This window comes from Petaurus breviceps, unplaced genomic scaffold (genome assembly GCF_028583685.1).
Source record: "Petaurus breviceps papuanus isolate PSGF00001 unplaced genomic scaffold, PetGlider_PUasm1.0 98, whole genome shotgun sequence".
Lineage (NCBI taxonomy): Eukaryota > Metazoa > Chordata > Mammalia > Diprotodontia > Petauridae > Petaurus > Petaurus breviceps.
This window is the reverse complement of record NW_027187460.1, coordinates 50,552,411-50,580,211: the sequence shown is the minus strand read 5'-3', so window position 1 is coordinate 50,580,211 and position 27,801 is coordinate 50,552,411. Positions and strand designations below refer to the sequence as shown.

Below are 27,801 nucleotides of genomic sequence, written 5' to 3'. Positions count from 1 at the left end.
AATATCTATTAAAGCTTAAAACTGTACTAAGACTTGTGAGACACCTTGTCCACTTGACAGCAAATGTTTGTAAAGATTTTATACCTTTAATAGGAAGATGTGAAATACATAATTTCCTTATATAGGGTAATACGGTGCAAGACAAGTCAGGGCAGAATAAGAAAAAAAATTGTATGAACATTTCTAGAATTTTAATTGGCAAAAATAATTGATTTATATTTTTTAACACAAGAAAATGAGATCAAGTGTCACATCCTTCACGGAAAAGCAGGAAACTTTCCAATTGCTGTCTCTGTAGCTGAAATGGGATTGGCACAACATGCAGGCGGAGAAATGTTTAACTTCACCTATAACACTGAGATCTTGCGTATTTGGCCAGCTTCAGGGAGCCTTGCAGGTAATTGTACTGAACCAAAAGATTGTTAACATGTTTTTCTTCACTTTGACATTCCTAGAACAGGTGAAAATAAAGTCACCCAAAAGTTCACATGAGCAAAATAAATTAAAGAGTCTCTTTTAAAACCCTGTTTTCTTAGTTTTCTAATGAAAGGTAACATGTACAGAATATGAATGACTGATTTTCTTTCTCTTTCAAAACATAAATCAGATTAACTACTTATTGTTTATATTCTCATTTAGTAATACTAGCTGACACATGCAGTATTTGAAGGTAGATTTCTCATATATTGTCTCATTTCATCCTAACGACAACCACTTGAGATAGGCTATTAATAAATAAGTGTCCTTAATAAACTAATAAGTTTACTTATCCTCATTTTACACATAAGAAATTGAAGCTTACCTCAAGTAATTTGTCCATGTTCACAAAGTTAATAAGTTTCAGAGACATGCTATGAACTCAAGTTTCTCCTATCTCCAACTCCCATGCTCTTTTCATGTCATCACTCTGCCTTTCAATTTATGTAGCAATATCATCAGTTGTATTAAAATAATTTATTTATAATCAGGCTATTTATCAACAAGTCAATTTTCATAGCAAAGTACCCGTGTTTCCCCGATAATAAGACCTATCCCGAAAATAAGCCCTCCCCTTACTGTGTAAGATTCCTCTAAAATAAGCCCTCCCCCGAAAATAAGCCTTATTGAGATTGCTACTGTAGTGAAGGTGATCCCCTGTGCTACATGCTACATTAAGGTACCCTCTGTATGCAGCGTCCCCCCCCCCATGAAACACACGCCGCGCTCCGAGCTGCATCCAATCAGAGCTGCAGCAGTGAGCGCGTCATCCTGTTCTTCCCCAGTGATTTGCTTATTGAATAAAGGTACATTTTTTTGTTCACATTTACCTGTTTATTAAAATTGCTGTCAATGTTCATTAAAATAAGCCCTCCCCTGAAAATAAGCCCTCTGGTGTTTTTCTGTCCAAAAAATTTAATAAGACAGTGTCTTATTATCGGGGAAACACGGTATGTTGTGGCTGAGTTGTAAAGTAGCAACAAAAGTCTTGTGATAAAGATACTACTACCACTAATAATAATAATTAGTAATAACAACAATAACTAATATTTATATAGGACCTACGATGTTAAGTGCTTTAAAATATTATCCCATTTGATCCTCAAAACAACCCTGGGAATAGGACCCTTTCACAGTTGAGGAAACTGAGACAAACATATTAAGTGACTTGCTTAAAATCAAACAACTAGGAAACATCTGAGGCCATCCAGAACTCAGGTCTTTCTGACTTTTTGACCAGTAATCTATCCATTATGGCACCTGATAAGAGAAAGGAAGACAAAATAAATAAGTGAAAACAGAATTTTTTTGCTTCCTTTGTTCCTTCCTTTTTTCTTTCCTTCCTTTCCTCCTTCTTTTCTTCTTTTCTTTCCTCTTTCTTTTCTTTATTCTTTCCTTCCTCTCTCTATTTCACCCTCTCTTTTTTCTGTTCAGTTCTAAATTTCAATCAAGTTTGCAAAATTTGGGGGATTGGTAGTAGTAAGTCTTAATTTAGTCTTACCTCCCACCTATAGTATGATAATAAGGAAAACAAGAGTACTGCCCTGCCTCCCCCAGAATAGTGGTGAAAAGTCTTGGTGGTTCACTGGAGCATATTTCTTCCCAGGTTGCCATATTCTATAAATTCATCTCTAGACTCCCCCCACCCACCCAACTCTCTGCTTCCAAGTTTCAGAACATAAGTCTGACAGTGATTTTGTGACAGCAGACTATGTACCCTAAGCCTGTTTAATGCATGATATCCAAGATAATGCTTAAAACATCTCTCTATTAGGAATATTAATATATTGCCTTAGACATGTATCATCTTGCATTTCCTTCCTTTTTTGTTTAATTTGTTTATTTTTAGTTTACAACATTCATTTCCATAAGATTTCGAGTTATAAATTTTCTCCCCATCTTTCCCTTACTCCCTACCCCAAAATAGCAATTCTACTGAATACCCCTTCCCCCAATCTGCCCTCTCTTATATCCTCCCCCAAACCCCCTCTGACTTTCTAGTAGGGCAAGATGGATATCTATACCCCAGTGCCTGTATATCTTATTTCTCAGTTGCATGTAAAAAATAATAATAAATATATTTAACATTTTATTTTTAAACTTTGATTTCTAGATTCTTTCCCTTCTTCCCTTGTCACCCACCCCTATGGGGAGGAAAAGCAATTCAATATAGGTTACACATGTGTAGTTATGCAAAAAATTTCCATAGTAGATATATTGTGAAAGAATAACTATATTTCCCTCCATCCTATCCTGCCCCCACTTATTCTATCTTCTACTTTGACCCTGTCTCTTTTCAAGAGTGTGTACTTCTAACTACCCTCTCCACCAATCTGCCCTCCCTTCTATCATCCCCCCTCTTATCGCCTTCCCCCCTACTTTCCTATAGGGTAAGATAGCCAATTCAGTGTGTATGTTATTCCCTCCTTAAGCCAAATTCAATGAGAGCGAGGTTGACCCATTCCCTTTTGTCTTCCTTTTCTTCCCCTCCATTGTAACAGTTTTCTCTTGACTCTTTTATATCAGGTAATTTACCCTATTCTATCTCTCCCTATCTCCTCTCATTATATTCCTCTCTCGCCTCTTAATTTTATTTTTTTAGATATCCCTTCCTATTCAACTGATCCTGTGCCCTCTATGTATACATGTACACATATATACACACACACTCACATATGTATTTATATGCACATATTCCTTCCTATATAAACATATATGTATGTATACATATATATATATATACATATATATTCCCATCAACTATCCTCATGCTGAGAAAAGTCTCATGAGTTACAATTATCCTTTTACCATGTAGGAATGTAAATAATTAAATTTTAATAAGTTCCTTATGATTTCTTTTCCCTGTTTACCTTCTCATGCTTTTCTTGCTTCTTGTATTTGAAAGTCAAATTTTCTATTCAACTCTGGTTTTTTCATCAAGAATGCTTGAAAGTCTTCTATTTCATTGAATGACCATATTTTCCCCTGAAGCATTTCCTTATTTTTTCCATGGATCTTTCCACCACTTCCCCTTCCTTTTGTAGGGGGCACCCTGCTGACTCTGTCTGGATTTGGCTTTGCTGAAGACTCCAAGATACTAGTAGGAAATAAAAGCTGTAGTGTGATTCAGGGAAATCTGAATGAAATAAAATGCAGAACTCCAAAGGTAAACAACTAATTCCTCAACTTTTTTCTGATGCATCTATAAGTGATCCCTCGATTTTAAGAGGTGGAGAATAGCTCTGCTTGCAATACTAGCTAGGGAACTTGATATGAAATAACGCAACCCTAGGGATCACCCCAGTCACAAAATTAGAGGAGTTACAGAGAGCCTTAGTGTAAACAAAGTGTTTCTATGTGTGTTAAAAACATACAGAAACACAACTGAAGATCTTCCTGAGCTGATAGAATTTGACATTTTAGGGAAAAATTTGTTGCTTAACTTGAAACCAAATTACATGAGACAGAGCCACAGCAAAATGTGCCAGGTCAACGTCAAACTTCAGTCAATACAACAGAAGCTTAGTATGTGGGTCTTTTTGATCGCAAGACAATAATAAGGATAATTCACATTAATAGTTTAAGGCACACAGAATACTTTCCTCAGAGCAAGCCTGTGAAAGGGGGTTACAATGATTATTCCTGTTATATGGATGTGGGAACTGAGGTTCAGAAAGGTGACTTTTTCATAATCACACAAATACTAGACATGTCTTCTTTTAACTGCAGCTCAGGAGGTTTTTTTAAAAAAAACATGAAATTAGACCACTGTTTACACATTAGCATCTGAGTAGCAGGGAAATAAAGAAAGTTGACTTTTTAAAAAATCATGCCTGTTCATCTACCAGAATTTATTCAGTATATGTTTTGTGTGTAATACTGGATCAGGAGGTGTAAAAAGAGCCTTTTTCTTGACTGGGAATTGAGCTAATGCCATCAAATGTTTGTATTTGTCCCAAGTGGTGATCTTGATCCCTTAGAATGGGATTACTTAAAAAATGAAAGCAAATGGTCAATATCGGAAATTCATAAGTCACATTCAGGTATATTGGCATTTGGAGGAAAAGTCAAACCTTTCTACTTTTTTTTAGCTACCACTTACATATTAAAATCATATGTAAAACATCTAGATTATACTAGTTTTTAAGATGCTTGCAGGTAGGGAATGTGTCATGATCATTTCAGTAAATCTTCACAATCTAGCTCTTCATAGAGTTGATATTTAATAATTGATTGTTGAATGGATAAATAAATATATGAATATTCATATTGTTTACATTGTGAAGTCTCTAATTCATTGACAAATTTAATTATATATTTTTTAAAAAATCATTTCAACAAAGCTTGTCCTCTTCATCTTAATTGTGAGTTAAATCTGTCAACTATGCTTTTAACAACAATTGCATAAACATATTTTAAGTGTATCATTGTTAAAAGAAAAAAAAGAATCTGAGCTTTGTTGTCTATGTAAGTTAGGGGGAGCAAGCTCAGAAGGGAGCACTTACAAAGTTCAAATAAATTCTAGGAAAATTGCCCTACTTGTACTTTCTACACACAGCAATACATCTCCTGCCTCCATACCTTTTCAAAGATTGTTCTCCATCCTTGGAATGCTCTCCCTCATCACCTTTGCTTGTTGACATTCCTAGTTCCATTGAAGTCTTTGTTCAATCATCACCTCTTACACAAGGTCTTTTCCTTACAGTTGTTGTCCCACTATAATTTTGTATCTACTTTGCATATATCTATTATTTATCTAGATATACATTATCTCCCTCCCCAAAAAAGATGATAAGATCCATGAGGGCCAGGCTTCTTTTATTTTTCATCTTTGTATAACCAGTGTTTATAGTGTGGTGCCAAGTAGGCACTTGATAAATGAATGTCTTTTGAACTAGAAGGAAACAGATGAACTTGAATATTTCTAGTTGATTTAGTTAAAAAGGTTTGCATTTTCTAGTTATTTATTGTATGTTTCTTTTTAATTTTAGGGAGCTGAGGGAACTTTTGATGTTACTGTTATGACCAATGGACTACATGCAAGTACTAATTCTGCTTTTAGTTACAACATCTCACAGACTCCCACTATACTGTACTTTAGTCCAAAAACACGAATGCTGCTAGGTAAGGAACTATTTCATAAGATCAAGAAATCTCACATATAGGGTACTTTAAAAGGATATTTCCTCCTATGTATTTAACTTGAAATTTTATCATAGATGCTGTACCAGTTCTTCACTTTAAACTATGATATTAGAATAGAAATATTTAAGTAAAGTATCCTGGATTTCCTTTTTTTTCCTGAGTGAAATAGCAAGGGAAAGAATTGTGTGGCACCATTATCAGGATGTTCTATGTAATGGCCAACCATCTTGACACTCTTCAATAGTCTCCAAAAGTTTTAGAATTTTCTGAATCCTATATTGACTATAACTTTCTGCCCAAAGACCAGTGTGAAGGGGCACCTTACTATGAGGCTGACTACCAACTGGGGAGGAATTTTTTGGACATAGTAAATCATAGAAGATTAATAAATTAATTCTTATTTTTATACATAATGCATACTTTGAACTTGATATTCTTGTGGCCCTTCATTTGAAACTGCTTTTTTTTCCTTCATTTGCAATCATAGGAGAAGTAAATTTAACTATTAAGGGCTATAATTTTGGAAATGAACACTCGCAGAACATGGTCTATGTTGGAGGAGCAAATTGTACTATTCTCCATTGGAACTTGACAGACATTACATGTCTTCTACCCAAATTGTCTCCCAGGAACCATAACATTTGTGTAGAGGTTGGAAACTGGGGATTTGCATCATCAAGGTACAAGTTATAAATCTGAATTCCTCAAAGAATATAAATAATCTCCATTTTGCCCCTTAGCAAAATGAAATTCAGGGAATTCAAGTGAGTTTGTATTGCAGTTCAAATAAAATTTAAATTTCCCACATTCCCAAATTCAGAATTCTTCCCATCTGATATTATAGGACTAAGGAACTCACATTAACATGTTTGTTATTTATTGATAGATTCCCAACTAAATGAATAGTCACAAGGATATACAGATTTCTGGATATCTCTGGGACTGAGTAATCTATAGTAGTAGCTATGGTGCTGGTATTATCTTGAGAAGAATGAGAATGATTTTAATTTTACATATATGTATGTATGTATATATATATATATGTGTGTGTGTGTGTGTGTACATATGTTATAATTTTGATTATTTGCCCCAATTTTCATTATGGAAGATCCAGAGTGTGTCCCAGAAGCTACGACGTGGCTCTAGATTTTGAGCAAATATGTGTGTATGTACATATATGTGCAATTTATGTGTATGCATAAATATATAGATGTGTGGATGTAAAATCAAGTCACTTTTCAGTCTATTATAATGAATAATTAAGTATTCACTTCTGTTCTAAAGAATTAATTTAATGGTAAGAATTTAGAAGTATGAGCCCATGGAATATTCAATGAAAATATCTTTATTTTTCTTTTGTAGTGAAGAATTAAATGTTTCTATACACTATATTTTGCAAGTGACCAACGTATCTCCACAGAAAGGCTCATTATATGGTGGTACTGAAATCACTTTAATGGGCTTTGGATTCAGCACAACACCAGATGAAAACAATGTGCTCTTTGGTAAGGTTTTTTTTCATTATTTCTTGGAAGAATCCTTTTAATTATATCCTTTTATCAAGATAGTTTGAACATGTAAGCTTATTTTTTGTAGGTGAGCTTGCCTTAGTTCATTCATTTACTTGGCAGTAATTTACTGAACATATACTGTATGGATAACAGCAAATCCAAGGAGAGAATAGTTCCCTATCTTTCCAGGAACCAAAATAATCAGATTTGAAGTGGGTGAACACATCATTGGATTTGAAGTTAAAGGGTCTGACTTCAAATTCTGGCTCTACGTGAATTGAGTAAATTATTTCACTTCTGTGTGTCTCACTTGCTTCATCTGTAAAATGGGGGAGTGAAACTAGATAATAAATTACACAATTATAAAACTTCAGAGTTATAATGACCTCAGAAGCCATGTAGTCTAATCTGTAATCCAAAATACCTTCGACAGCAGAAGTCTGTCTCAAACACACTGCTCAACACTCGAGTGCTACCAAAATTTGGAAATATTTAACAAAATGAATAAAAACACAATAAAACATAGTTAATGTTAATTTAAAGTTTTCTAAGTCAAAATGAAGCTGGCAGGGATATTTATTTATGGCTTATTCCCACTCTCCTTCTATTTGAGTTTGACACCACTTCTCTACTGCATCCACATTAAGAGTTTATTCAGCCTTTCCTAGAAGACTTCAAATAAGGGGAAGCACACACCTTCCAAAGAAAGGTAACCCCTCTCCCCACAACCCGACACCCCCACTTTAGACATCTGTAGTTATTAGGAGGTTTCTGTTTTATCAAAACTCATTCTCCTTGCTTCTGCTCAGATCCCCTGATTATAAATCCAGGGCAGTTTGCACTCTGTTATATTTAAATGCCTTTTACAAATGAAAAAGACTCACCTGATCTCACAGTAAATATGAACCTGAAACAGCTAAAACAGAATATTGATTGAGCATCAGTATGAGGAATATGAGTCCAGTTTAATGGAGTGTGGGATCATGTATGGGCAGAACCATTGACTATGCTGAGATTAAGCATATTAAAGGGTCACACAATGTGAATTTCAGAGTTGAACAGGACCTTACCAGCCTCCTAATCCAACTCATATCTGAAAAAGAATCCCCTCTAATATCTATCCCAAAACAGTCATCCAGCCTTTGCTCAGAGACTTTGAGAAATGGGGATCCCCACTGTTTCCTGAAACAGTTCCCTTTGGGATAGTTCAAATTGTTAGGAAGATTTTCCTGACTTCAGTCCTAAATTTCCTCTTTACACTTTCTACCCATTTTTTTTTCTACTTCTGTCCTCTAGGGCCAAACTTAATCCCTCATTCACATGACAGCCTTCAAATACGTAAACCTAGGTATTATGTCCCCCACTGAGAGCCCCCTTAATTCTAACGTCTTTCTTATGTTATTTCCAATTGATTTTTTATATAGCTTGTTTGCACATAATAATTTGTACATTGTTTCTCCCATTAACTTGTGAGCTCCTCAAAAGCAGATACCATTTATCTTTCTTTGAATCTCCAGTGCTTCAAACGGTGCCTGGCACATAGGAGGTATTTAATGTATTTGTTGACTGACTGACCTTTTGGCTAAGTATCCTCAATTCTTCAACTTGTCCCTATATGATATAAACTTGACAGTTTTCACCATCCTGGTATTGTTCATCTTGATGCTCTCCAGATTATCCATGTTCTTCCTGAAATGTCCAGAGCTTTCAAAGGTACTCCAGAGATGGTCTGAAAAGAGCAGACTACACAGCGGGATGATCATATCCTTATCCCTGGAATTTGTTTCCTGCATTAGACCTTTTCTGATGCCTCTTATTACTGGTGCCTTTCCTCTGAAATTATCTCCAGTTTATCCTGCCTGTTTCTTCATTTGTACATAATTGTCTTCCTGTTGTCTCTCCCATTGCACTGTAAGCTCTTTGAAAACTGTTTTTTTTTTTTTTTGCCTTTCTGCATTATGTCCAGCACTTGGCATAGTTCTTAGCACTTAATAGGTGATACTACTAACAAATGCTTATTGACTGAGTGACTTTTTGTTCTTTTAGAAATAATTTATCATCTCTGATACTGTGGAGTATGGGAAGGCATTGCTCAAACCTCTTCACCTCCCCTTCTAGGAGAAAAACCAGCCTTCAATCTGAACATAGATAGCAGTCTCTTGATTGTGGCAAAAATATAAATAGTATACCCTCAAAGCAAGTCTCTGAAAGATTATCCATGCTTTACATACTTGCCAGAAGTGAGTTCCTTAGTACTTGTCTTTCAAACTGCTTGAGAATGCCTAGAATTCATCTTCAAATCTTGTTAAACCTTTACAGACTCTTTAGTACTTAACTTGATAAGAAACTTCAGATTCCTTCAGTTTTTCTTATTTTACCTTACCTTTTTCTTTCTTTTTTTTCTCCTTCAGCTTCCACCATTTATTTTCTTTTTCCTTGAGTCCTTCAGTTGCCCCTGATCTTCCCATTTCTTTTGCCCTTAGGTACTTCTTAATCTTTGTACTTCAGTCTGAGTCCTCCTGAAGAATAAGTCTCTTTCTCTTTGTCTTCCTTCAGCTCATGCCCTTTTTCTTCAACTCTTCAAGTCCTCCCAAATTTCTCCTTCCTAAATTCAGTCTTTGATGTTCTTCTGAAACCCTGAAATCACATCCACAATTTGCCCTTATTATTCACTTCAAGTCCTTTTCTAGACACTTCTGCCACTCAGCCTTCTCCTTTGGAAGCCAGAAGTATGATGATCTCTAAGGTTTCTCCTAGCTCTAGATTCTGTGTTAAAATCTACCTAACAAAGATTCTGATGTTTTGGGTCAAAATGTTTGGAAGATCTTCAATTCCTAAGTGATTAAACCACAGCTAATTTTTTTGGCTAACATTTAAAAGATTTTAAAAGTTCTGCCCAACCCAAACAATGATAAACTTTCTTTAAAATAATTAACTGAAAAAATAATTTTATTTGACTCTTTCTAGGATCATTTCCTTGCAATGTGACATCCTCTTCAGAGAATAGTATAACATGTATTCTTCATTCAACAAGTAATATATTCAGAGTTACCAACCAAGGAGAAGATTCAGGTATGGACTCATTAAATTTTAAAATTCATGTAATTTATCCCCCTTCTCTTACCCCTTTCCAAGTCAGGCCTGGAATTAATTTCAAAAATTCACAGAATCTGTTGCTTCAAAGTGTGTACTAGCTCCCCTGACACAAGCTCAACTTTGCACGTTGAGGTGGAGGTATCAGACATGCAGCCCACAACATTCCTGTGTGCAGTCCCAACTACAATGAGATATAGTTAGAAAATATTTAGCAAAATAAAGACATAATAAAACAGATAAATGAATTTGTGGTTTTCTAAGTCAATATATAGCCCAAAGGGATGTATGGTGTTTCTGTGTGGTTTGGTGGGCTGGCCCCCATTTGTATTTGAATTTGACACCACTGCCTTGGCAGACAGTGTCATGAGTTGCTGTGGTCCAGAAATTCATAACTTTTAAGTCTGGTCTGGCAGTGATGAGCCTCTTTGAACTAAGCTGAACTGGTCCTTGGCTAACAGTCTCATCATCTTTGACTAGTTGATACTCAAAGCCTTACTGTATTACTAGTGAAACAGAGGTGGTTACCTTACTCTGGACTTTACTCTGACTCTGTGGAAAGAGCCACGCATATTACCCTCTTCTTGAGGAAATCCAAGAACTCCTGCACTTAGCAGGCATTTAATAAATGTTAATTGATTAATTGATTGAACTCCTTATTGATCCCAATAACTGAGAGTTGTGTCAAATAGAATGGGCCACTAAGTGTCAAGTAGAGAAAAACTCTCATGGAAGGATTTCTCCACATCCCCTCTTCCCAACATACCCTCGGTTGGTTGTAAGAGAAGAGAGAGAATCTCTCTTTTGGGACACATCCAGCATTAGCTCTTCTTTGGACTTCCAACAATAAAAAAGTCACACTTGTTATACTACTATCTGCTAGGAACTTAGCTTACATAGACTACTCAGACTAGGACTTTAATGAAGTCTGCAGGAACCAAATATGATTGTTTCTATTTCATCTTCTTTTACAACTTTTTGACAAAATACTTTAAAAACGAATGTTATTACCTCCATTTTTGCCTAGGCAATTTGTGTACACACATACACATAACTTGTTCATGGGAAAGGGAAAGGTATCTAGATTCTTGGGTATGTCTAGGTCTAAACAGCTTAATATGTTCAAGTGTATTACTGTCAATAAGTTAATAAGTCGTTATAAAGCACTTATGTGATAGACACTGTGAAGTTAAAGATACAGAAAAAAGCAAAAGACAGTCTTTGGTCTCAAGGAGTTCACAGTCTAAAGGGGGAGAAACATGAAAACAAATATACACAAACCATGTAAAGGACGAATTAGAAATAATCACCAGAGGGGAAGCACTAGAGTTAAGGCAGATAAGGAAAGGTTTCTTGCAGAAGGTGAGATTTTAACTGGGAATTAGAGGAAGCCAGGAGGTGAACATGATAAAGGAGAAAATTTCAGGGACAGGAGACAGATAATTAAATGTCTAAAGTCCAGAAATGGAGTTCATGTGTAAGGAATAGCAGGGAGACCAGTAGTACTGGATCACAGAATATATGAGAGGTATAAGGTACAAAAATATAAATACTTATGGTATAATAAGGTATAAAAAACATGTAAGGTATAAGAATATAAAAGATATAAGAAGACTGAAAGGGGTGTGACAAGTTATAAATACCAAACAGAGGATTTTATATTTGATCATGGAGGTGACAAGAAGCCAATGGATCTTATTGAATGATGGGGGTAAGAGTGGTGGGGGGGGGGTAGTGACATGGTCAGATATTGCTTTGGAAGCTGAGTGGAGGCTGAAATCTGAGGATTGGAAAGACACCTGAGGCAAGGAGACCAACCAGAAGATTATTGCAAGAATTTAGGTGGGAGGTGATATGGGCCTGGACCGGGGTGGTGTGGCAGTATCAAAGTAGGGAAGAGGGACATAAAAAAATGTTATGAAGGTAGAATCAACAAAACTTGGTAACAGATTGGATATAAAGGATAAGGAAGAGTAAGGAGTAACTTAGTTTGTGAGTCTGAGTGAATAGAAAGATGGTTATACCCTTCACTGTAATAGGGAATTTAGGAAGTAGGAGGTTTGTGGGAAAATTTAATGAGTTCAATTTTGGACATGTAGAAAATGTTCTAAATCTTGGTGCTTTTTGTGACTAAGTCTTTCAATGACTTCCTCTTTTCCAGATGAAGCCTCTTGATGATTCAGGCTTAATTAATCTTTTTGATTCCCCTTAGTTTCTCACCATCCAAGCTCCTCTGATTTCAGCTTATTTTACCAAATAATTAAATTCTGTATGTGAGAAAGTTAGAATGTTAATTATAAGATATTTTAACCTTAGTAAACATTTATATTCAATAAAACTTTAATTCTCTTCTTTTTTTTCTTCTTTCCCTTGTGCCTAGTTTATGGAGAAGGGTACGCATGGTCTCCATCAGTTTTAAATATATCTGTGGGCGACACAGTGATATGGCAGTGGCAAGCTCAGCCTTTCGTCAGAGGAATAGGCTATCGTGTTTTCTCTGTTTCTAGTCCTGGAAATGTGATTTATGATGGCAAAGGCTTTACTAGTGGAAACCAAAAAACCACATCAGGTATGTTTCTTTCTTGCTCAATTTGTATTATGTATCTTTTTCTTGAATGTAAGAAGAAATCAATTTTGTTTAAATTGTGTGGCATAGTAACAGAAATTCTGGATTTGGAGCCAGAGGAACTGAGTTCAAATTTTAGCTCCGACACTCACTTACCCACAGGGTGTTTAATTTCTCTGGATTTGTCTTTTCATCAGTAAAACGAGGAGAGTAGACTAGGAAAACTCTTAATCTTAGATCCAATGACTAATCCTAAATATTTAAGTACATTTTAATAAGTCCTACAGTCTTAGAAATGTCTTAGGACTTTATCTATAAATTGGTGCAAGAACTATCCCTGACAAACATCCCTGTAATCACCACTGCTAGAAGGCTTCCATGTCTGAGGTGAACTCACAACCTCATAAATCTGCCTATTTCATTTTTAGACTGCTTTCATTGTTTAAAATATCTTCATTATATGGAACTGAAGTCTGCATTGCTAAAACACATTACTACTCATTGGCCCTGGTTATGTATGCCCTTTAAGATGATATAGAATTAGTCTTACTGCTTTTCCACATGAAGACCCTTTAAATATTTGAAAACAACCATTTTATGTTTCTACTATAATGTCTGGGTCTCTCAAACATTTCCCAATGAGGAGAGGGCAGTTTTGAAAGGATTTCATAGATATACAGTCTATGCTATGTGTGAAATATTGTACATTCATACATTTGCTGTTCCAGTGAATTACTGCCCCCATCTCCAGGAAGCTACAGAATCAGGGAGCTATTACTCAGTCATTTCTACTTTGTGTCTTGTTACTTGTATTTAATGCTCCTGGAAGAATGTTAATTCACTTTTTATCTTCTCCATACTTTATCATCCCCATACATACTCCATATCTGGTCACTAGCAGCTTTTCCTCCTCACTGATTCTCAGAGTTGGGAGGATTCTTATAGGCCAACAAGTTCAACCTGTGCATCAGTGGTGTCAAACTCAAATTCTGGCCACATATTGGCTTCGAAAAGCACAAATTAATATTATGTTGTGTTTTTTATTTATTTTGTTAAATATTTCCCAATTACCTTTTGATCTGGGTTCTATTTGGTCCTACTCAGTAGTGTCATGGGGTGTATGAGGTAGAAGGATGCATGTTTAACACCTCTGCTGTACATGACCGAGACTGCTCTCTGCCAGCAAACATCCAAGCTTTGATTCCTGGAGGGTAGGAATAATATGTTTGCCTTTCTTTGTATCCATAGTACTTAGCTTAGTACCTGGCCCAAAATAAGTGCTTAGTAAATGCTTGCTTACTGACTACTTCAAGACTCCCAGTGAGGGGGAACCCATTATTGCCTAAGACAACCATCCTGTTCTGCATTTAGATAGCATTGTCAGTTGGGAAGTTTTTCCTTATATCAAGCCAAAATTTACCAGGGCGGCATCCAAACAAATCCAATGACCTTTTTTCAATCTCCATTCTCCTTGGCCTCCCTGCAGCCTTTGATGCTGTTAATCACTCCTGATCCCAGCAATTCCCGTGGATTTAATTATCATCTCTATGCTGATGATTCTCAAATCTACCTTTCCTGCTTCCATATCTCTTCTGGCCTCCAATCTCCTATCTCCAACTGCCTTTCAAACATTTTGAATTGGAAGTCCAGTAGATTTCTTAAACTCAATATGTCTAAAATAAAACTCATTATCTTTTCCCCTAAACCCATCCCACCCACCGCCATCTCCTATCTTCCCTGTTGCTACAGAGAACAACACCATCCTTCCAGTCTTTGAGGTTCCCAACCCAGAAGTCATCCTGGATCCTCACTCTCCCTCACCCCCTATATGCAAGCTGCTATCAAGGCCTGTTGATTTTACCTTTGTAATATCTCTCCAATAAGCCTTCTTCTCTCCTCTGACACTGACACTACTCTGGTACAGGCTTTCATCACCTTACACCTGGATTATTGCAATGGCCTGCTGGTGGTTCAGCCTTCCTCAAGATTCTCCCCATTCTCTATTCAGCCACTAAAATGATTTTCCTTAAACTGGTGTCTAATCATGTCAGTCACCTATTCAATAAACTCCATTGGCTTCCTATTGCCTCCAGAAGTTCCGTTTGGCATTCAAAGCCCTTCATGACTTAACCCCCTCCTACTTTTCCAGTTTCCTTACACTTTATTCCCTAATACATAGTCTTCAATCCAGTGACACTGGCCTCCTGGCTATTCCACAAACAAGACACTCCATTTCTCAGTATTTCTCTCCATATTCTCTCCGTATTCTCAGTATTTTCTCTGTTGTTTCCCATGCCTGGAATGCTCTCTCTTTTCTGCTCCTACTACAGTCTGTCTAATTTCCTTTAAGTTCCAATTTAAATCCCACCTTCTACAGGAAGCCTTCCCTACCCCTCTTAATTCCAATACCTTCTCTCTGTTGATTATTTCCCATTTTTCTTGTATATAGCTTACTTTGTATATATTTGATTGCATGTGATCTCTCCCATTAGATTGTAAACTCCTTGAAAGTAGAGACTATTTTTTGCCTCTTTTTGTATTTCCACCTCTTAGCGCAGTGCCTAGCATATAGTAGGAGCTTGATAAATATTTATCAAATTGAATATAATCCTTCTACATCCAGAACACCACTCATTCCAAAAAGAATCCCCACATTTTGCCTTATCACATAACTTAACCAGTTCTGGCAAAAGCAGATGTATAGGACTATGGACCAGGGTCCACTAACTCTCAAAGACAACTTTTCCAGGAAAACAAACATGGGAATAATGATGGACTCTTACAGTGAAGAACCACACTGGGTGATTTTGTTGTTCCATAAACTTAACAATACATCCTTTAAATTTATAATATTCCCCCCAAGCAGTACCTGAAAGGCAGCACAGTGTGATGGAAAGAAAACTGGAATTGGAGAGAGAAGACTTGGGTTCAGTTTCTGACTCTGCCATTTACTTACCTGTATGAACTTGGAAAAGATGTTTAATTTCTCTAGGCCTTAGTTTCCTCATCTGTTAAATGAGTGGGGTTGGACTTCATGATCCTTGAGTTCTCTTCTAGTTCTAAATCTATAATTCTGTAATTCATTCTGAAAGGACAAGGGAGAAAGACGGGGAGCCACTTTCATAGTAAGGCTGGTATTGTGGTCACACACACATCATTCTGTCAGTCATACCTTTTCCTTCTCTTCCCCTCCCTACTCCAGTCTCTTCCCAGAATAATTCCAGGAGCTAAGAAAACATGTGATTCAGATGTGTTATTAGAGGCCATATCTGATCTTACTATGTCATCACTGTGTTTTCTGTTCTAGTATTTCCTCTGTTTTTATAAGTAAAGAATGCAGGGCTGGTCACTGGGATTCAAGTTATTATGTTTCCTTTATATGGAGACCAGGGTTCTGTATCCAAATGGGGTTTGACACCTCTGTCAAGCCCTGGCATTCATTCTTTCATGTATACTCTCTGAATCTCTATCTACTCTTTCTCAACCCCTCAATTAAATCTCTCTCCCTTTTTCCTCATCTCAGCAAAATACTTTCTCAAAATAAACCCTAGCTCCATACTTCAAAGTTAATCTCCTTCCTCCAAGACAGTTGCTAGCCTTCCAACAACCAAGATTCAGCCCTAAAGCTACTTTCTAATGCTCTTAAATAGGCTAAAGTGAATAAGTAGAAAGAACACCTTCCCAACCTGCAACTTCTCTTTTCCTATTCATTCTCCTAACATTTTCAGTACTTAACTCAGGGGTGGGGAACCTGTGACCTCAGGGGTATATGTGGCCCTCTAGATCCTCAAGTGTGGCCCTTCAACTGAATCCAAACTTCACAGAACAAATCCCCCTTAATAACAGGATTTGTTCTGTAAAACTTGGACTCAGTCAAAAGGCCACACCCAAGGACCTAGAAGGCCACATGTGGCCTCAAGATTGCAGGTTCCCCACCTCTGATCTAACTCATGATGTACTTTCCATGGCTAGGAGAGTAGGACGAGCACCTAGAAGTCATTTTCTGCCCCCTTTTACTAAAACTACTAAGTATAAAGGGTGTACATTAAAGGGAAATGAAAAAGTAACCTTTACTAAAAAGTAAGGTCACAAAGAGTTCAGTGTTCAGAAAGAGTTAATTCCCCTCCTCAAGTGTCTGACATATAATCATCACCATTGAGCATTTATTAAGTACCAGAACTGAGCTAAATGACAGAGATACAAAGAACGGCAAAAACAGATCCTCTCTTCCAGGAGTTCACGTTCTTAGGGGAAAGACAATATGCAAACTGTGTAGATAGAAGATCTATCAAGAGCAAAAAGTAAGTAATCTTAGAAGAAAGGCCTTAGCAGTCTGGGTGGGGTGAAGTGGGGGCAGACTGAGAAAGGCCTCTTTCAGAAGAAGGTAAGATTCAGTCTGGGTCCAGAAAGAAGCCAGGAAAGACAGAAATTGGAGAGGAAGAGGGAGAGCATTCCAGGTATGAGGGGCAGCCATTGAAAAGGCATGTAGTTTGTAAGGAACAGCAAGGCCACTACATTGCAGATACAGTAAGATTACTGTTAAGAAGACTATTAGACATCCAGAAACACCTGGCCATGTAACCTTGAACAAGGTACTTAACCCCAATTGCTTTAAAAAAAAAAAAAAAGAAGACTATTAGAAAGAGGCAGGCCCAGAAGGCAAGTCATCCCACCAACCACAAGGGCCATTATCAGGACTATCACCAAAGGGCTGGGACTGGAAAGAGCAAGGTAAGAACCAAATGCAGGGGCCTCTGTCCCAGACAGCAAATTATCCTGGGGCTACCACTTCATAGCCCAGAAATTAAAAAAAAAAAAGGAGCCCCTGTCAGGACCAAAGACCAGGATGACAGAGTGAACCTCACCTGCTCCAACCCACCCTCTCTGACCCTGAAAACACAGTAACTATTGCCCCAGCGCAAAACCCTCTACAGTAAAGGCTTGGGATCCCTAGAGGAAGGGCGTGGCTAGGGCCCTGCTTCAAAATGGGTAGAAAGCAGACTACAAAGACTCTGGAGTCCTACTATCCTCAGAGGGAGGAAACAAATTCAAAGGGAGACAATGTGGACTCCACACCCACAGCTGAAACATAAATAGGGAATGTTTCCCAAGCACAGGAGGCTCTCCTAGATGAGATCAAAAGGAACTTTGAAAACAAAATGAGAGAGATAGAAGACAAAATAAATAATTCTCTCAAAACCAAAATAGCAGAATTATAAAAACATTATAATGAAGAAAACATCTCTCTAAAAAGAAAAGCGTATGATATGGAAAAGGAGCTCCAAAAATTAACCAAGGAAAATGATTTGCTAAAAACTAGAATCAACCAAATTGAAACAAATAACTCTATGATGAACCAAGAACTAGTCAAACAAAGCAACAAGAATGAAAAATTAGAAAAAGAGGTAAAATACCTCAAAGAAAAAATAACTGACCTGGAAAACAGATCCAGGAGAGATAATCTGAGAATCATAGGACTACCAGAAAATCATGATGAAAAAATGAGCCTGGACAACTTTCTCCAAGAGCTCATTAAGGAAAACTGCCCTGAGATACTACAACCTGAGGGTAAAATAGAAATTGAGAGAATACACCGGACACCTGCTGAAAGAGATCCCAAACTGAAAAGTCCTCAAAATGTTGTGACCAAACTCCAGAACTACCAGATAAAAGAGAAAATACTTCAAGCGGCCGGAAAGAAACAATTCAAGCATTGAGGGTCCGCAGTGAGGATCGCACAGGATTTGGCAGCATCTACACTGAAAGATCGGAGGCAGTGGAATACAATTTTCTGCAAGGCAAAAGAGCTCAGGTTACAACCAAGGATCACATACCCAGCGAGACTGAGCATATTCTTCCGGGCAAAGAGATGGTCATTCAATGATATAACAGAGTTCCAGACCCTCCTGATAAAAAAGCCAGAACTCAATGGAAAATTCAACCTCCAATTACCAGATGCAACAGTGACATAAAAAGGTAAACAAGAAAAACACACACACACACACACACACACACACACACACACCCTGCTATTTGATAAGAGCAAACTGGTTATAGACAAGTAGAGGGTATGAGTATAAAATACACAAAATGACTATTAAAAAAATCTTATTAAGGGCTACAAAGGGACTGCAATGGAAGAAGAGGAATGAATGAAGTAGAAAAGGGTAAATTGTGCCACACAAAGAGGCATAAAAACAGTATAGCAGAGGAAAAGAAGGGAGGGAAATGACAATCATATGAGCTTTTCCCTCATTGGTTCTGGTACAAGGAGGGTATAACAACCAGTTAAGCATAGGACTCTATGGAGAAGAAATACAAAAAGTATCACTTTAGAGGGAAAGAGGTGAGGTAGAGGAGCTTTGCATGAGATTTGTTCCTGTCACTCTTGGTACAAAGAAGAAATAGCATACTTCATTAAGTATAAAAATATCCTACCGGCAGTAGGAGGGGCAAAGGGCTATGAAAGGGGGGGGGGGGGTAGTTAGTAGGGAGGGAAGAAGTAAGGGGAAAGGGGAGCAAAAGGGAGGGGGGCTGATAAGGGAATACTGAGGGAGGCAGTGGTCAAAATGGAAAATATTGGGGCAGCCAGGTAGCACAGCGAGTAAGAGCTCCAATGTCAGGATGACCTGAGGATCAAATCTGGGGTTGGACACTTAGCACCCACCCAGAAATACCTGGCCATGTAACTTTAAGCAAGTTACTTAACCCCAATTGCTTAGGGGCGGCCAGGTGGCTCAGCGAGTAAGAGCACCAGCTCCAGTGTCGGGATGACCTGGGGTTCAAACCGGGCTCAGAAACTTAGCACCACACCCAGAAATAACTGGCCATGTAACCTTGATCAAGTTACTTAACCCTGATTGCTTTAAAAAAAATAGAAACTATTAAGGGGGGGAAGGGAGAAGGGGAGAAAAATATGAGCATTAACAGGGGAGATAGGATAGAGGGAAAGAAACAGATAACAATCATAACTGTAAATGTGAATGGAATGAACTCTCCCATAAAATGGAGACGGATAGCAGAATGGATTATAAATCATAATCCTACAATATGCTGTTTACAAGAAACACATCTGAAACAGAGGGATTCACACAGGGTAAAGGTAAAAGGCTGGAGTAAAATATATCATGCCTCAGCTAAAGTAAAAAAAGCAGGGGTAGCAATCCTTATCTCAGATAAAAGAAAAGCAAAAATTGGCCTAATTAAAAGAGATAAGGAAGTAAACTATATCCTATTAAAAGGCACCATCAAGAATGAAGAAATATCATTACTTGACTTATATGCACCAAGTGGTATAGCATCCAAATTCCTAGAGAAGAAGGTAAAGGAATTAGAGGAAGAAATAGATAGCAAAACTATACTAGTGGGAGAACTTAATATCCCCCTCTCTGAATTTGATAAATCCAACCTCAAAATAAACAAGAAAGAAGTTAAGGAGGTGAACAGAATTTTAGAGAGGATAGGTATGATAGATCTCTAGAGAAAATTGAATGGGGATAAAAAGGAATATACTTTCTTCTCAGTGGTTCATGGCAAATACTCAAAAACTGACCATGTTCTAGGGCATAAAAACCTCACAATTCTATGCAGTAAGGCAGAAATATTAAATGCATCCTTCTCATATCATGATGCAATAAAGGGCCATAGAAAGACAGACTAAAAACTAATTGGAAATTAAACAATTTAATCCTAAAGAATGAGTGGGTCAAACAAGAAATTATACAAACAATCAGTAATTTCCTTTAAAAGAATGATAATAATGAGACAACATACCAAAATTTGTGGGATGCATTAAAGGCAGTTCTTAGGGGAAGTTTTATATCCCTGAGTGCATACATGATTAAATTAGAGAAAAGGGAAGTCAACGAATTGGGCATGCAATTGAAAAACCTAGAAAAAGACCAAATTCAAAATCCCCAATTAAATACTAAATTATAAATATTGAAAACCAAAGGAGAGATTAATAAAATTGAAATTAAGAAAACTATTGAATTAATAAATAAAACCAAGTGCTGGTTTTATGAAAAAACCAACAAAATTGATAAACCTTTAGTCAATATGATAAAAAAAAGAAAGAAGAAAACCAAAATCTGAGTATCAAAAATCTACCTCCAATGGAGAGGAAATCAAAACAATAATGAGGAATTATTTTTCCCAATTGTATGCACATAAATTTGACAATCTTAGGGAAATGGATGAATATTTACAAAAAATACAAGTTGCCCAGATTAACTGAAGAGGAAATAAATTACTTAAACAATCCCATCTCAGAAAAAGAAATTGAACAAGCCATCAGTCAGCTCCCTAGGAAAAAATCTCCAGGGCCAGATGGATTTACTAGTGAATTCTATCAAACATTTAAAGAACAATTGATTCCAATACTCTACAAACTATTTGGGAAAATTAGTGAAGAAGGAGTCATAACAAATTCTTTTTATGACACAAATATGGTACTGATACCTAAATCAGGAAGAGATAAAACAGAGAAAGAAAATTATAGACCAATCTCCCTCATGAATATAGATGCAAAAATTCTAAATAAAATACTAGCCAAAAGACTACAGCAACTTATCTCAAGAACAATACACTTTGATCAGGTAGGATTTATTCCAGGAATGCAAGGATGGTTTAATATTAGGAAAACCATCAGTATAATTGACCATATCAACAATAAAACTAGCAGAAACCACATGATCATCTCAATAGATGCAGAAAAGGCTTTTGACAAAATACAACATCCATTCCTACTAAAAACATTAGAAAAAATAGGAATAAATGGATCCTTCCTTAAAACAATAGGTAGCATCTATTTAAAGCCATCAGCAAGTATTATATGTAATGGGGAGAAGCTAGAAGCATTCCCATAAGATCAGGGGTGAAACAAGGGTGTCCACTATCACTCCTTTTATTCAATCTGGTCCTAGAAATGTTAGCAGTAGCAATTAGAGAAGAAAAAGAAATCAAAGGAATCAAGTTAGGCAAAGAAGAGACCAAGTTATCACTCTTTGCAGATGATATCATGATATACTTATAGAATCCTAGAGAATCAAATAAAAAACTACTTGAGACAATAAATAAATTTGGCAAAGTTGCAGGAAATAAAATAAGGCCACATAAATCCTCGGCATTCCTGTATATTTCCAATGAAATTCAACAGCAAGAGATAGAAAGAGAAATAGCATTTAAAGTTACTGTAGACATTATAAAATATTTGGGAATCTACCTGCCAAAACAAACCCAGGACCTATATGACCACAGCTACAAAACACTTTTGACACAAATAAAGTCAGATCTAAGTAATTGAAAAAATATCAATTGCTCATGGCTGGGCCGAGCTAATATAATAACAATGACAATTTTACCTAAATAAAATTATATATTTAGTGCCATACCAATTAATTTACCAAAAAACTACTTTATAGAGCTAGAAAAAATACTAACAAAATTCTTTTGGAAGAATAAAAGGTTTCAGAATATCAAGGGAATTAATGAAAAGAAATGCTAGGGAAGGTGGACTGGCTATAACAGATTTCAATCTGTATTATAAAGCAGCAGTCATCAAAACTACTTGGTACTGGCTGAGGAATAGAGGAGTGGATCAATGGAATAGATTAGGCACTCAAGATTCAGAAGTCAATGACTATAGTAATCTATTGTTTGATAAACCCAAAGACCCTAGTTTTTGGAATAAGAACTCACTATTTGACAAAAACTGCTGGGAAAACTGTAATATAGTATGGCAGAAACTGGGCATAGACCATTATGTAACACCATATACCAAAATCAAATCTAAATGGGTGCATGATCTAGGTATAAAGGTTGATACTGTAAGCAATCTCAGATTTTGGAGAGGGAAAGACTTTATGACTAAACAAGAATTAGAGAACATTATAAAATGTAAAATGGATACTTTTGACTACATGAAATTGAGAAGCTTCTGTACAAACAAAGCCAATGTAACCAAGATTAAGAGGGAGGTGGGAAATTGGGAAAAATCTTTACAACCTATGTCTCTGACAAAGGACTCATTTCTAAAATATATAGAGAATTGAGTCAAATTTTATAGGAATACAAGTCATTCCCCAATTGATAAGTGGTCAAAGGATATGAACAGGCAATTTTCAGAGAAAGAAATTAAAGCTATCTATAAGCACATGAAGAAATGCTCTAAATCACTATTGATTAGAGAAATGGAAATCAAAACAACTCTGAGGTACCACATCTCACCAGTCAGATTGGCTAAGATGACAAAACAGGAAAATGACAAATGCTGGAGAGGATGTGGGTAAATTGGAACACTAATGTATTGTTGGTGGAGTTGTGAACTGATCCAACCTTTCTGGAGAGTAATCTGGAATTATGCCCAAAGGGCTATAAATAATTTCATATCCTTTGACCCAGCAATACCACTCCTAGGGTTATATCCCAAAGAGATCATAGAAGTGGGAGGAAGACCTATATGTACAAATATGTTTATAGTAGCTCTTTTAGTGGTGGCAAAGAATTGGAAATTAAGGGGGTGCCCAGCAATTGGGGAATGGCTGAACAAGTTGTGGTATATGCATGTTATGGAATACTATTGTGCTATAAGAAACGAGGAGCAGATGGACTTCATATTTACCTGGAGAGGCTTATACAAACTAATGCCGAGTGAGAAGAGTAGAACCAGGAGAAATTTGTACACAATTACAGACACAATGTATGTGTGATGACCAACTTTGATAGACTAGACTCTTCTCAGCAATGCAGTGATATAAGTCAATCCCCAAAGACTCATGATGGAGAGAAATGTGTGCATCCAGAGAAAGAACTAGAAAGAACTGAGTTTATATCCAGGTGGAAGCAAAATACCTGACCTTTTTCCTTTTATTGTTTGGTTTTATGTCCTCTTTACAATTTTTCATTCCATCTGATACAATATATCTTTATAACCGGACTAATTTATAATGTGAAATATTTACAGATCCTATACTTGACTATATGCTGTCATGGGGGGGGAGGAGAAGGAGGGGGACACAATGTGAAACTCAAGGAATTGTGGAATTGAATCCTGTAAACTAAAAGTGAACAAACAAATTAATTAAAAAAAAGAAGACTATTAGAAAGGTAGGAAGTGTCTAGACTGTGAAGGGCTTTAAAAGCCTAACAGAAGATTTTATTTATATTTGATACTTGAGATAATAGGGAGCCATTGGAGTTTGTTGAGTAGGGGAGAAGGTAGAGGGGAGGAAGAGTGCTGATGTGGCAGTCTTGTGTTTTAGGAAGCTAATTTTGGCAGCTTAATAGAGAATGGAATGACACTGGGAAAGACTTGAGGTAGAAAGACTTAACCAGAAGGTTATTTCAATAGTCCAGATGTGAATTGATAACTAATCAACCCTCAATCATTTATTTAGTACTTACTGTGAGTCAGGCACCCTGCTAAGGGCTAATGAGACAAATACAGAGAATAAAATCTGTACAAACAGTGTTCTTATGCTCTAATAAGACAAGAAATTTATATATAAATATATGTGGAATAATTTATATAAAGTGAATAAAGAGAAAGAAATACAAACTAGTCAAATACAAGATAGTTTCAGAGGAATTGCTTAGCTGACTTTGCAAGGCCCATTTAGCTAAACTTTCAGTTGTCAAATTATCTTTCTCAGTCACAAATATTAATTAAGCTCCTACTATTTGCAGAATATTATATTAGATGCAAAGGTGACTTTAAAAAAAATTCCAAGGTGTTGATGGTTACTACCCTTAAGAAACTTAAAATAGATTTGCAGCAACAGGATACACATGTATAAATAAATTATTTATTTATAGAGCTGCATCAACATAGTGCAAAGTAAAGATGTGCTGACTAGAAACATGAACACAAATGTGATTGATGATGGAAGTCAACCAGGGCATTGTCAAAAAATAATAAAATTGAAGATTGCAGAAATAGCAAATGTCTAGACATGGACATCAGCATTTTTGGATGGGAAAAGTATAAACAATAGAGAAAATTAGAGGAGAAAGTTTGTGAGGAGAAATAATAATTAGCAGTACTAAATCTGTAATCCTGTCATTCAAAGATGGTTAAATGAGATGGGAGGGGAGAGATATGTAGTGAGGCCTTAATTATGAGAATATTATTTTAGTCTAACAAATTCTAATAAATGTATCATCATTTTTACTTCCTAGGTAATAAAGAGATAATTGATATGTGGTTTTGATTAAGGATTAGAAGTAGTAAATACGTTTTCTCATCTCTAAATCTTCCAGCTTTATGATGCTAGAACCCAAAGATTTTTTAGTTTAACTTTGGATCTAGCAGTTTGTTTTTCATTCATGGAAAATCATTTTAAATTTTGTTTACTTTCATCTATGTGCATGTGTGTGTGCATGTGTGTGTGTATGTGTAAAATTCTGCAAGTTATAACACATTCTGGGATGACTTTGGTTTTGGCTTTTTAAAAAATGGCAGCTAAATAGAGCACTGCCTCAGTGAATAGAGTCCTGGACCTGGAGTCAGGAAGACCTGACTTTGAATACAGCCGTAGGTACTTAATAGCTGTATAAGCTTGGGGAAGTCACTTAGCTTCTGTCTACCTTAGTTTCTTCATTTGTAAAATCAAGATAATAATCGCAGGATGAAGAGGATGTTGTGAGAATAAAATGAGATATTTTCAAAATGTTTTACAAATCTTGAAGTGCTATACAAATGCTAGTATTTTTTAAATACAGAAATTATGGGGCAGCCAGGTAGCACAGTGAGTAAGAGCACCAGCTCCAGTGTCGGGATGACCTGGGGATCAAATCTGGGCTCTGATACTTAGCAACACACCCAGAAATAACTGGCCGTGTAACCTTGAGCAAGTTACTTAACCCCAATTGCTTTAAAATAAATAAATAAATACAGAACTTATTCATATGGGGGCATAATTTTACTATATACTTTTTTAGTCAGGAAGTGGATCATTTGCTTTCTATGCCCTATTTAAATTATGCAAATATTGATGAAAAATTAAGAGCCCTATGATTTGAACATTTATTACAGTATAGTTTCCCTGGTACATCCAAGTACTTTTTTGATAATTTTTTTTATGTATCTTCTTATGTATGTGGCAGGTTCTTTTTCTTACCAGTTTACTTCACCTGGTATATATTATTATAGCAGTGGCTTCGTCAATGAAGCACAGTCTATATTTCTACAAGGAGCAATTAATGTTTTGCCAGCTGAAAATAAATACATTCCATTGCATCTATTCATTGGTGGAACTGAGGCAACATATGTTCAAGGTAAGAGAAGATAAAATAGTTTGTTCTGATGTTTGATGAAAATCCTGATACTGATAGATCTTTTGGGAACTCTTTGGATTAGGAGTTAGAAGACAGATTCTAGTTATGGCTCCACCATTTATAATAGCCATGTGATCTTGAACAAATCACTTATACTCTCAATATCTCTATTTTCTTATGTATCAAATGGAGATAATAATCTGTCCTCTAACTCTTCTATTAAACTATAGGCTCCTTGAGAGTAGAGGCTATCTTTTGCCTTTCTTTGTGTGCCTAGTGATTAACACAGTACCTGGCATGTGGTAGATGTTGAATAAATGCTTTTGGACTAACTGATGGGTTGTAGTCTATTTATGCTGTCAGGAGGATTAGGAGGCATAATGTGAAAACACTTGTCGCTGTTGTGTTTGTCATTCATTTTCTAAGAGGACCATGGAATCAGGGAAATGATGACATGGTGTGCAGTTGACTTTGATTTGAGGGATGGAGGGCTGTGCAAGGTCACCAGTCTTACTTTTCCCTCCTGAGTCATCAGGATCCAGTGACCTGATATTCTCAGGATGACTGGAGATGACCCAGGATGCAATGGGAGACCCTAGCCCTTTTAGGCTAAGGCCTTTTCAGGTATTCACTTAGAGTGAGGTAAGGCCTATTCAGCGAATAGGCCTCTTTAAGAAGTGAGTCAAGGGAATAACCCCTTTAATTAGAAAAAAAGAAAAAAAATAAAGCTGGGAGGGGAAGACCCTCAGGCTTGCTATTCTAAAGAGAATCAGTCTAAGTCAGGAGGGCCCAAAAAATAAAGTCCTACAAAAATCTAAGTTATTGTTATTATTGTTATTACTGCTGTTAAGGTTTTTTTCTGTGAGCTGCACTGACTCTGAGCGAAACTTTGAAACTTTAAATTAGGCAAATTTTCCTTCATTGCCTGTGCCTCCTATTGCTTTTCCTCTTGTGTGGGAACTCATTTAAAATACTAATGAGAAAAAAGTCAAGTAGAATGTAAATCACCCAACCAAAGTTACCACTGTGCAATGAATAATTTGTGTCACATATCTTAAGATTTCCCCTTAGATTAATGGAGAAGATAATTGCCTTGAAGATTCCAATATATACACAGAGTATCTCAATAATGTTGGTGTAGTTTTAAGCTTTAACTGCTGTCCGTTTTTATAGATCAAGATACTTAAGCTAAGAGATTAGGTCACATAACTAATTAGTGGGTGAAGTGGAATTTGAATTCAGGCCTTCCTGATCCATAAATCTAGCACTTTAAATTTTAACAGTTTTAAACTGCACTAAGACTTTGGGGACACCCTGTATTTTAAATGCTCCTTATAATAGCTTTTGGATTTAAAAAAAATCAAATTAGTGATGTCCCTTCCTCTCCCTAGTAATGAGTCTAGTACAAGCAATTTTTTTCTTAATTTTTCAAAGCTTTTCTTGATTTGTTGGCACATCATAGTCACACTAATACTTTTGAAGGTATAGAACCATGACCAATTTTTACCACGCATAGTAGACTATAAACAAGAATTCTATAGTGTATACATTCATTAGAGAAAACTTTTGATTCAAATCAAAGTTTTTCCCAATTGTTCAGTCAATCTTACAAAAGTAACTTATCCAATGATAAGTGAAGCAACTAGGCAGTGGATAGGTAAAGCGCTAGACTTTGGGATCAGGAAGAGTTGAGTCCAAACCTCACCTTACCCACTTATTAGCTATGTGACTAAC

The 27,801-nt window shown here is 36.4% G+C and overlaps 1 protein-coding gene across 1 annotated transcript in view; it reads left to right on the top strand.

Moving 5' to 3' along the window:
* Positions 1-27,801, top strand: part of PKHD1L1 (PKHD1 like 1) — a 222,093-nt gene that overhangs the window by 94,024 nt on the left and 100,268 nt on the right. The window contains exons 29-36 of the mRNA XM_069081363.1: positions 233-397; positions 3,522-3,643; positions 5,469-5,601; positions 6,110-6,302; positions 6,985-7,127; positions 10,101-10,205; positions 12,607-12,795; positions 25,897-26,067. Of these exons, the coding sequence (XP_068937464.1) occupies positions 233-397; positions 3,522-3,643; positions 5,469-5,601; positions 6,110-6,302; positions 6,985-7,127; positions 10,101-10,205; positions 12,607-12,795; positions 25,897-26,067 (1,221 nt within the window). The remainder of the gene's footprint in view (positions 1-232; positions 398-3,521; positions 3,644-5,468; positions 5,602-6,109; positions 6,303-6,984; positions 7,128-10,100; positions 10,206-12,606; positions 12,796-25,896; positions 26,068-27,801) is intronic.